Source organism: Aquila chrysaetos, chromosome 4, assembly GCF_900496995.4.
Source record: "Aquila chrysaetos chrysaetos chromosome 4, bAquChr1.4, whole genome shotgun sequence".
NCBI classification, from domain to species: domain Eukaryota; kingdom Metazoa; phylum Chordata; class Aves; order Accipitriformes; family Accipitridae; genus Aquila; species Aquila chrysaetos.
Window position 1 is genome coordinate 26,187,655 of NC_044007.1, and position 12,001 is coordinate 26,199,655.

The 12,001-nt window shown below is 48.8% G+C and overlaps 1 protein-coding gene across 1 annotated transcript; it reads left to right on the top strand.

The window, feature by feature from the left end:
* Positions 1 to 2,695: 2,695 nt before the first annotated feature.
* Positions 2,696 to 4,421, top strand: LOC115340833 (GSK-3-binding protein-like). The gene has a single exon (XM_030012850.2). It carries the CDS (start codon positions 2,882 to 2,884, stop codon positions 3,485 to 3,487), a length of 606 nt encoding a protein of 201 aa, XP_029868710.1. The 5' UTR covers positions 2,696 to 2,881; the 3' UTR covers positions 3,488 to 4,421.
* The last annotated feature ends 7,580 nt before the right edge of the window (positions 4,422 to 12,001 follow it).

A 12,001-nucleotide genomic window follows, 5' to 3' on the forward strand; every position in this document is an offset into this window, starting at 1 on the left:
AACATCTGATGGTGGCTGCAGACATTTTAGACCCGCTCCCAGCGTGGGTCGGGGTTTAATGCCAGAAAGGTCTCTGGGTGCTGACATGCTGAGATCTGCTCCACAGATGTGAGTAGGATGTAAATTCATACTGAGACCTCCTTGGCATAGTTTTCCCACATAAACAAATCTCTGAGGGGGAACTTCAGCTCTGACACAGCATATACTGTCTTCTCCAGCAGCATTTCAGCCTTTCTCTTGTCCTTCACTCTTACTGTGAAGAGAGCACTTAGAATAGGAAAGTAACGGCTGAGGTTCTCCTCTAGGAGAACATAATCTGAAACGACACTCACTTTGTTGAGGTGTAAAACTATTAACCCTGATTAGTAGCATTCACTGTAAATATTTTCAGTGGGTTTAGTCCTAAAATCCTCAGCAGATACTTGCTCAGTTGATGGTCAATCAGTCACGGCTGAAGTTTTGCATTAAAAAAGATCTGAGGACATCAGGATTCTGCTAATGACTGCGCTCCGAGCTCCCTATCTGTGGCACCGATCTGCTCTATCCTGCAAAGTTTTCCCAGCGCTGCTGTTGGTTAGGGATGCAATGAAGCGCGATTTGTGATTATCATTGCTGGGCTCATGAAAGCCCCAGGTGTAGATGTAATCACAAGCAGCACTGAGTTTTTGCTGGTATAGCTTATTTTGCTTTTGTGGGAGGAGAAGAAAAGGCTGGAATAAGCTGTACTGGTTTATTGCAGTTTTGCTTGTACAGAATACGAGATTACCTACTCAGAAGTGCTCTGAATATAGATCTCCCTTGGAGTTGAAGTAGATCCATCCACCGCATCCACATAGGCCTGCCTTTATTTCGCTTGAAAAGATACTGCATAATTAAGGAATAAGGGTAGAAGTGTTTTCTTAAAAATATCTTGGCGTGGGGAAACAAGGTCTCACTTTTTCATCATCTGTAGAACAACGCGATCTGACTTTTAATTGCCAGTTACCAAGAAGGTGCTGAAAATAAGAAAGTATCAGTACATTAAATATATAGATGAATAAATAATATGCAATTAGGTAGCATGCTTTACACCCAGCTCATATAAATCCAGCCTGGGGATGTAGTAACAGACTTCGACACCGAGGCTGGAGCAACCAGTAACACGTTCAGGTGACAGGCACGTTCACAAACACGTGCACATACACACAAGGTCTGTTTTGCTGTTTTGTACAGCAAGTGAAAGTAGCTCAGGAAAACATGGACAAACGGACCTGCCCTCTCCTTTGCTAGCCACTTACTGATTAGTCAAGGGCACAGTGCTGACAGCAGTTACGCGTGCGAGCGACTTCCATTTTACTAGCGGTTCCCCGGCAGTGGCGACTGCATGCCCGGTTACATGGATGAGCGTGTTCCAGGCTATGACCCCAGAGTTCTGAAGAAAATGTTCTTTAGGGCTCATCGTAGAAACTTCAGCACTCGCTTAAAGGACATGGTGATGGGTTCAAGGGAGGGAACGGGACTGGGAGAGCGAGAGGCAGGACGGAGCCTCCGTCCAGGTGACAAAGTAAACCGCAGGCAGGTGGAAAACCTGAGGGAACGCCCGCACAGACTTGCTTCACGTCTGCTAATTCCAGCGGTGAAGAGCGAGACCGCGGAGGCATTTCTACGCCAAGGAACGAAACCCAGAATCAACGTGCTGCCGAGTGCGAGGCCACGGCAGGCGCACCAAGCAGAAGAAATGCGGGCGAACGGGCGGCGGCCCCGCCGCCTGCCGCCATCCCACAACCGGGCGCTGCGGCGCGAAGGCGGTGCGACCTCAGAACTGCATCTTGCGGGAAACTACCGTAACGGGGATTGCAACGTAACGATCCACTCCTGCAGGCGCCGGTGCTTAGCGTTGGCACTCTCTTTCAGGAGAACGCAAGCACCGCTTCCACGCGCGGCGTTACAGGGAAGAGCAGGAACGCGCACCGCTGCCGGCCCGCCGGTGCAGCGAGGCAGGCACTTACAGAGGCACCGGCACGCGCTCGCAGCCGGGGCCCGTCAGACTGTTAACGGTTTCCCGGGGCAGCGTCTGTCAGGCCGGCGGGGCCGGGCCAGACACGGTACCGGCCGCGGGGGAGGCGGGCCGGGCGCCCGGAGGAAGCCCCTCGGGGCGGCGGGGGGGGAGGACGGGGGGGACGGGACGACGACGGCGGGCAGGTTTCCGCCCTTCGTTCTGCGCCCGGGCGCCGTCCGCCCTCCGCGGTGCCCCCCCTCCCCTCCGGGCACTCGTCCCGAGGCGACAGGGCGGCGACGGGCCCTCCCCGCCCGGCGCGGCGCGGCCCCCTCGGCACCCCCTTCCCGCGGAGCCGAGCCGGGCCGGGCCGGGCCGGGCCGGGCCGCGCCGGCCCCGCGCCGCCCCTCCCCTCCCCTCCCCTCAGGCGGGCCGCCCGCCCCGCCCCCTCACACCCCTCCTGCCAATCACCCCGGCCCCGCCCCCGAGACCCGAGGTGCGGGGTTTGAAAGCGGGCCGGTCCACGCGGCGCGCAGACGGAGGGGGGGGAGAGGGAGCGGCGTGGCCGGTGGGCGCGGGGCGGCCTCGCCCGGCCGGCGGTCTCCGGCCGCGGGAGCCGTCCCCCGCGCCGGCGGGCGAGTCGCCCCCGCCCGCCGCGCGGGGCGTCGTCGCCGGGAGCGGGCGGCGGGCGGCCGGTGGCGGGGGCTTCCCCCCCCCCCCGCCCGGCGCAGTGGGAGGCGCCCGGGATCCCGCGTCACCCATTGTTTACAAACCAACCCCAGCGGGCCGAGCTCCAGCTTCAACCGCAGCCGCCGGAGCCGCGTGTGCTGGCGTGCGCGCGGGGCGGCGGGCGGCGGCCCCGGTCCCGCTGCGTCTGCGGCGCGGCGCGGCAGGGCGCCGGCCGAGATGCCGTGCCGCCCGGGCGAGCGCTTCCTGCTGCTGGAGCGCTCGGTCGCCGTGGGGCAGGCGGGCTCCAAGGAGGTGGACGCGCTGGTGGCGAAGCTGGGCGAGGTGCTGCAGCTGAGCGCCCAGCGGGCGCCGCCGCCGCCCCGCGCCCCCAAGCACCTGGGGCCGGGCAGCGCCCGCGACCGCGCCGCCCCCTACTCGCCGCGCTGCACCGGCGGCGGCCTGCTGGTGCCGCGGGGGCCGGCCCCGCCGCAAGCCCACCAGCAGCACGCCGAGCCCCCGCGGCCGGACAGGAGCGGCCACCAGCGGGTGACCAAGCAGCTGTGCGGCCGGGGCTGGCTGCGGAGCGCCGCCCGCCGGAGGAAGCAACCGCCGCCGGGGCCGGGCGACGGGCCGGCGGAGGAGGAGGACCCCCACCGGCTCCTGCAGCAGCTCATCCTCTCCGGCAACCTCATCAAAGAAGCCGTCCGGCGGCTGCAGCTAGCGGCGGCGGCGGCAGCGGCGGCGGCTTCCACGGCCTCCAGCGGCAGCGCCTCGGCGGGGAGCAGCGGCGCGGACGGCGAGGCGGCCGAGGCGGCGGCGGCGGTGGTGCAGCCCCTGCAGTAGCCGGCGGGGGACGAGCGGCGGCGGCGGCCGGGGCAGAGGAGGAGCGCGGCTGGGGCGGCCGGTCGCGGCGGCGGGGCCCCCCGCCGAGCGGACTGCGGGAGCGCGGTGCTGGCTCCGCCGCGATGTAAGTCTCCCCCCCGCGGCGGGGCGGCGGCGGCTCCCCCCCCCCATCCCGCTGCCGGGCGGGGACGGGCCGGGCGCGGCGGGGTCGGGGTCGGTGGGGGTGGGGCGGGTGTGCTCCCCCCCTCCGCCCAAGGTCACCCCCGGCGCGGCGCCGATCCCTGCCGCTGCTCTCCAAGCGGCGGAGGCCGCGCACGCCGCCCGCCCCGAGTTGTTGTTGTTGTGCCCCCCCCCCCGCCTTCCCCGGGAGCTCCTCCTCCTCCTCCCCCCGCCGGGACAGCCCGGCCGGGGCCGCGGACCCCCCCGTCGCCGGTCCCCCGGCCGCCGCGGGGCTGCTCCGTCTCCCAGGAGCCATTTGCAATAATTGTCGCTGACCCCGGCGGGAGGTGTTTCCTTTCCCCTCCCGGGCTGGTTTGGGTTTTTCGTTTGTTTGTTTTATTATTATTATTATTATTATTTTAATGTTTATTATTATTTTTTTCCCGTTGTGACTGTATGAAGCAGTTTAAAAAAAAATGTGAATATCAAAGCTGGAAGGCAGCTGGACTTCTAATTGTAAAGCCTGATGAGTGAATGGAGCCTGAGACGCATTGTTCACATAGGTAGCCGAAACAAGTTTTTTCTACCAAAAAGAAAAAAAAAACAAACCTGAATCCACCCTTCCCCGACAAACTCAATGGCTCGAATACGAGATGCAGCTGTTGATTTTAAATATATGCACTTCGTACCGGAGTGTTTGAAATGTGTTCCTGATTTACAGGACTTACTGTCTTAATTAACCTGTCTGTATTGAATAAACGTGGTCTTGTTTTTATTTTTGGGTCTGTGTCTCATTGTTAAGGGGAAGTGAATTTTGGTTCATGAAAACAAAACTATGTGGATGATGCTCCAGTAGGCACGTTCCCCTTGATCTTCTTTCAGTTGCGAGATCTCCATTTTGCAGACAAAAAAAAAAAAAAAAAAAAAAATCCCCACAACAATCCGCATAGTCTGATGCAGTGGGACACTGGTTATTAATGCACGGAGATGCAACTGAGCCCCTTTGTTTGCCAGCAGCGTTCATTCGTAAGCTGTGAGACGCCCCTTCGAGCAGCCAAGAATGTGGCTGTTGGAATTTAGAAGTCAAATCATACTGAAACCAAAATTGGGTATCTTGTATTGGGGAAGGAACAGAGCTTGTGTTGGTTACTTGTTTGGGTTTTTTTTCTTTCTCTGGGGTGGGGGGGGAGGGCGGGAAAAAGACTCTAGAGAGGAGGGGAGAGAGGTCTAGGCAGCAATTTTTTTAAAAAAAAATCTTTAAAGCATAGAATTTGATGCTGGTGATGATTAAGTTCCAATACCTGTTCTGAATAGCTTCCTTGGTAAAATCCCACATTCGGCTTTTAGGAGTCAAAGAATGAGCTTCAAGATCAGAACTGAACACATCAGACAGACTGGAGCATAACAATCTCCCAACCCCCACTCAATTTGAGGTAAAAGCTGCTCCTTTGAAGAAGGTAGCAATCCCACATGAAAGAAAATGGAAGATGTTTGCCTTTGTCCAAGAGAGCAATTTGAGCAGCTACGTTTACTTGTGTGATTAGTTCTTTCAGGAATACATTAAATCCACAAAATATTTTAGATTTCTTCTCTGCTACCAGCTACTGATAGAAACCGATGCTGAAGGTTTTTATGTCTCACTGAATTCCTCATGTGTTAGTGATGTCCTCAGTGTGTGATGTTATTATTAGCTTTATCTTGATTATAAGTAGAATGCAGTTTTTCCATATCAAAGCATGTAAAATGCAAAGGAGGAAGTTCAATGCATTTTTAGAACCTCCTTAATTACTAACATCTGAAGTCCTTTTTCTCATGCTGCTTTTGTGGCATTTTGCACAACTTGGATTCGGATCTGCCATTAGTTCTTACCCTCTAATACAATAATGTAAGGTGTAGGTTGTCCTTACTTCAAAGGAATTTTTACTTGAAATTTTGTTGTTTCTTTCTTAATCGAGGGGAAAAAAAGTTCAATTTCAAAAGAAATCTTAGCTTCAAATATAACCACTAGCCAACAACTAAAAAACTAGTTGTTCTCGTATTTGTCCTTTAGATGCTCGGGCAGATAGGTATTTGCTGGGTCGACGCTGAATTTGACCCCTAGGATGAGTAGTTTAATTACTAAAAGAGCTGGAGGAAACAGGCTGAAAACCGAGCATAACCGACGGAGCCTGAGTTGTTACACAACTACGGTTAAAAGTATACGTGTGGCTGTCAGCTGAAATTCTGAAAGCTGGCATGGTTGACTTTAATATTTTGCCACTGATAATTATGCATCGATTCTGCATCCCCCTTCCCCCCTCCCCAAATCCTAGCCTCTGTATACTAATGAGAACAGCTAACTTTACAAGTGTCCTTTGTAGTCATTGAAAGCCTCGAGACATTCCTTTTAAGGATTTTACTGGAATAACACTTTTCAATAAACTGGCAGTTGAAGTAAGGCTTAGAAAAGATGCTAATAAATTTTGCAGTGACTGGCTGGTTTTTAAGCTTCCTAAATTACTTCTAAAATAGCTTTTACTTTCTCCTTTGTGTGAGGCTGGGAGATGTATATATGAAAAGGGTTATAGTGAGCTAAGTGTTATGTAGAGTGTGATGATTTGGTAAAAGGATTTTTGGCACTTGTTTCGGATAACTTGCATAACTCACCGATGCGTCTTCATGACTCCTAACGTGAACATCCTAAGCTCATGCCAGTAACCTTTATCATCACATCTTCCTTATAAGTATTCAAAATTATGTTCTTCAAAATAGAGCACGTCACTTCTTCATAAGGCAACGGACCAAACGTGGCTTATTTTGGTTTTGGAAGCCAAGTTTTACAAGATGTTGGACCAATTGAAATACTGCCAGAAGGTTTCCATTGATTCATTGCAAATTCTCTTTTTTAAATACTGCCTTCTGCTACGCTATGCAGGCATACAAACAGAAAGGAACTTTGATATAAAAGTCACCATCTACTTTGTTTCCCAAATGGGATAAAAAATGTTGAACAGTGAGGTAAATGTCTTTAATTCTCTACCTCTAAATGAGGCTTTAAATGTCTGTGTTAGAGAGGTAGGGTTTCTTTAATACATTTAGCCTATGCTGGTCCTCAGATACCAGTTGTTGGTTTCTAGAGAAGCAAAAAGCAAATTCAGGTACATGCTACATTTTGTCTTCACGGTATGCTTGGACTATCTTCATTTGTAAGTGAAAATATAGTTTACTTCAGCTTTAGATTTGGAATAAAATTATATTTTCATAATAGGCATCTAGCTAGATTTTATCTTTTTTTTTTTCATCTTGTGGGGAAAAAAATTGTTCAAGATTTTGTAGTGGATCACATGAACTGTAGGATCAAAAATAAGCCATTCAGATATTTGTAACAAGTGATATTGCAATGCATTGGGGAAGGAGTTTATTTTCATTATATTTTCAGGGGGCTATATTTTGGGGGTAAACTTGATTTTAAATAATTTTTTAAACAAATGCACGAAAGACTCACAATCTCATCTTTCAATGCACTTCTCTGTGGTGTTGCGTTAGCACGGCACAAGGCTGCCACCGCTTTTTCATTTGCAGTCTACGTTGCAGCTTAACTCTTCCTGAGTTTTCTCTATATGACTGAACAAGTGTTTTCCTGACCCCTTGCCCAAAACTCAGCTTCACGCCCTTGTTATATCTTGCTCTTTCTACTCTCGCGTTCCCTGAGCTCTTGAAAGTAACTCAGTTCAGCCAGAAGGCTGGCAGGTAGAACGATTTTGGTCTGCTACTCCCCTTGTGTCTCCTGTCTCCCTTTTAGCTTACTGTTGTGTATTGCACCACCACTTAGAGACCCCTGTAAAAATTATGTTGGTATAGTACTTGGCATAGTAAACTTGGTAGGCAAGTAGGGACCCTGCCCTAAGTCCTTAAAACTAGGTTTTAAAGAAAATAGCAAGTGCATCTCATGGAAGGCATAAGGGAGAAGAAGGATGTAGGCTGGTTAATGCACAACCTAAGTTCTGGCCAGCCAGGGTCAGTCCCAGTGTCGGCAGCATCTCCATCTCAAGAGCATCCCTCATTCCTTCCTAGTCCCTGGCCGCACGATTTTCCTCTCCTTACCCTTCATTCCCCCCCTTACCCAGGCCATTATTTTTAGCTTGTGGTTGTAATCTTTTACATGTCTTTTGTCCGTGTCATATTGCTCTTCCCAAATATTAAGTAGCTTTGTTCTCCTCAGTTGCTTTTTGGTAGGGACTTTTGACTTGCTTGTTCATTTGGCTCCAAATATTGTAGTTCAGTCACTCCTTGGTAGCCAAGATCTGTTTTACTTCTTATAAACATTGCAGTGTATGAGTTGGAGGGCAAGTTACAACTGTCGTGGTTTAACCCCAGCCAGCAGCTAAGCACCACACAGCCGCTCCCCCCCCCCCCCAGTGGGATGGGGGAGAGAATCAGAAGGGAAAAAGTAAAACTCTTGGGTTAGAGGTAAGAACAGTTTAATAGGACAGAAAGGAAGAAACTAATAATGGTAACAATAACAAAATGACAATACTAATAAGAGGATTGGAATGTACAAAACAAGTGATGCACAATGCAATTGCTCACCACTCGCCAACTGATGCCCAGTTAGTTCCCGAGCAGTGATACCCCTGCAGGCCAACTCCCCCCAGTTTATATACTGGGCATGACGTCACATGGTGTGGAATACCCCTCTGGCCAGTTTGGGTCCTCTGCCCTGGCTGTGTCCCCTCCCAATTTCTTGCGCCCCTCCAGCCTTCTTGCTGGCTGGGCATGAGAAGCTGAAAAATCCTTTACTTTAGACTAAACACTACTTAGCAACAACTGAAAACATCGGTGTGTTATCAGCATTCTTCTCATCCTAAATCCAAGACATAACATTATACCAGCTAGTAGAAAGAAAATTAGCTCTATCCCAGCCAAAACCAGGACAACAACTGTCTTTCATCTTCAGTTTGTACAACATGGGGCAGAAATCAGAGGTGAAATCCTAGCTGCAATGAAATGAACAGATGAAGTTAACAGAAAAATTCCTCTCAACTTCTATGGGAATTTCCTCCTGTGTTTTTTTTTTAGAAATAGCTGGAAAACACCACTTAAAGTGCTACGATAACTATATAAATGCCTTTGCAGCAACACAAAAATGACATCGGCAAACTCATTTCCTGAGTCAATGAGGTTGGTTCGTTTTTTCTCTTCCAAAAATGATGCTTTAGCTGTGTGACTCACCTTGACCACCTTTGTCAAAGCTGCAGAGCTGCCATTCTTCATTTTCTATGGCAAAAGGCAGCTGCTAGAGAAGAAAGAATTGGTGCCCTTAGAAAGAGGAAGGCTGCAGTGTGCCCAAGCCGCAGTAGTAGACACTGTAGACTCCACAACAGAGGAAGATACAGGAAATCAGGCACCATAAATTCAGAGGCGTGCAGCATTAGCTGTTCCTTATGCAATATCCTGTATCTAAATTGTATTATTTTTGCTTCCCATAATCTAATCTGGTGGCGTTTGGTAGAGTAATACAGCCAGCTAAGGGTGCTCTTCATTGCTGTAGGCACTAGGACATCAGCAATCAAAAGAAACTGTAAAAACCCCTTGTCTCTGTGTCCCCTCTGAGTCCCCCTGGTAATCACTCACTTGGCAGGACTTTCACGAAGAGGTGCTAAAGAAAGGCTGTAAGCTCCTGAGCTGTATGAAGAAGTTTAATATGTTCAATTCCAACCCCAAGTACAGGTTTTACAGCAGCAACAATTGTAAAGCTAGGGAAAAAAAAAAAAATCCTGCTGGAGCTTTTACGCTTGGAAGCCAAGTGGTAAGTTAGAAAGTAAATAGACCTGCTTTCATTTTTCCTCCCGTGTAGGTACTGTCAGTCCTCATCCGAGGAACTTTGCTGCTCCCTGGCATGCTATGGGGCTTGTGCTGTCAGCTGCCCCTCAGAGTGTGGTCTCGATTGATTGTACAGTCCAGAGAGGTTGTAGTCTTCCAGCTCAATGGGATCACCTTTAGGAGCAGCACTGAATTAAAGAAATACATTTTTCATTTGGTGGTACATGATGAAACAGCACCAGGATGAAAAAGATTTAATTAGAGGAAATGGATCCTGGCTGGCTTAATACTAAATATTTGCTGCTCTAAGCAGTTTACCACAAGAGGTCTGGCCTTATTCTACCTGTGTCACAACAATTGTCCTAGTTTCAAGGCTTAAATCTACAGAAGCATGGGTTCTAAGTTAAGGTGCAAATTCAGGTTATTAGTGTTCTTAAATCCATGTTGCGATGCCTTTTCATTTTTACAGGACTAGTAGTTTTCTACAGGAAACCAAGCAGTGCTGAAGCAGGTGACTGAATGTGTGTACGTACATCCCCAGCTTCTCCTGAAAGATGGAAAATGAGGGGGTATCTAATCCTCTCCTGTTGTTAGCAGGCAGCATTGGCAGTTGCCATTCTGGCAATACCTAGCTGTCAGTCAGTGCACAGGTATGCCCCACCAATGTGATATCTCATCTGTACATCATTTTGGAAGGTAAAAAAGCAGATACTTACATTTTTCATCTTGCTGCTCCTCTCTTGTGTTAGCTTCCACCAGGCTGCTTTGACAGCTGCTTTCCTCCAAAGTCTCCGATACAAACTTCTCGGCCGCTTTCAGCAATGTCCTCAACGGTGGCTGGATCCTGGGTCACAGGACATGGAAATCTTATTCCCATAAAAAAGGAGTATGTCAGCCTGGAGTGTGCCAGACTGGTAGCAGAAAGGAAATAAGAGACAGAAATTCCCACCTCTGCATCTGTATAGATCTGTTCTTCTCCCCCCCTTTTTTTTCCTTTTAAGAGAGGCAACAGTTGTCAAGCACCTCTGAAAGCCAAATTGCCTACCTCAGTAGGGATTTGGGAGTGATCCGCAGCCCCATTTTTCACTTTTCCCATTATTTTGCTGGAGACCCTTTCACAGCACATTTGGTTTGTGTTGACCCTGTTCTCTTGCGGTAAGACAGAGATGCTCCGGGGCTAAAAAGCAAACCTGCATAGCATGGGTGCTGTGTAGGTGCACACACAAGCATGGGGTCAAATGTGAGTTGCTGAAACAGTAGTGCGCAGGATCAAATGTTTTATTGACACAGAGAATAAAAGATAGTCCTATACAAAGGACATGTGCTATTAATTAGCTTTAAAATTAAATTTTTAGGAAAAACTTTAGTATACAGCAAAAATTATGGAAGAATACCATTGTGCTTTTTGTCTCATTGTCAAAGTTAAGGCAAATGTATTTTTAGTGCAATACTGCATATGTCCTGTGCGTGCATTGCCTTGATAGCTGCTCCTGAACAGGTCTTATCTTAGTAAAGGCAGATCAGACTCTATCAGAACTACCAAATTATTGTAAGAAATAGAATTTCAAATGGGTTTGGTTCACCTGCTTCTTCCTAAACAAAACAAAAATTCTTATTGTCAGGTATGTATATATTTATGCTTAATAACTCTTTCAAGGACATCTTCATGCAGGAGCGACTTTTGCAGCCAGCACAATACAGATCTGCCTTATGATCGCAATGGCGTTAACTTCTCTATTATTAAAAGTCTCAAGTTTTTTGGCTTCAGTATTTTTAAATGTGGTTGCAATGTTTTTCTCATTCGCAAGAGTGGAGATTTTTCTCATATCTTCTAGAGTCAGAAAAGTTTTCCTTCAGGGTTAGGAGGAAAAAAAAAAGAAAAGAAAAATTCAGCTCAAAATCTAATTGTGAAAAATATTTAATGGTTTCAGATTGTATTTGCTTGGGGAAATAATACTACAAACTGACCTTCAACTTTAAGTACAACAAGCACAGATAGCTAGAAGTTGAAATTGTGTTATCCAGGAGGCACTACTTTTAAGTCCATAAACTTTAGAAAGTTTTAAATTGGAGAGGGGAAGTTAACTTGAATGTTAAAACTAAATAAAAAGAGCAAAGATTTTCAGTGGGTGATTTCAACTTCGCAAGTAGTGCAGTCCAATTTATTTGAACTCCTGTGACTCAGCAGAGGAGATGAATGGATTGACAACAAAGGTGACCTGTCATAAATGACAGTCCCACATAATTAAATCTTTAAAACTCTAGGGATTGTCATACTGGGTAAGACCTGAGCTCTAGGTAGCTCAGTATCTTGCATGCTGGTCAGCTGCTTCCTACCAGCTGCTCCATGGTGGAAGACCCCCAGCAGTTCTCATCCTGATGTCTGGCAGTTTGGCTCCCTCTTGATTATGTACCTTACTACCCCTTCCATACTGCTGGGTTTTGGAGCTTTAGCCATGGTTACAGTTCATTTTCTTGATAGCTGTGCATGATGGTATGGGTGGTCCAGCACTTTCAGAGCCAGGGGACCTGACCTGCTGTCGTCAGTTGGCC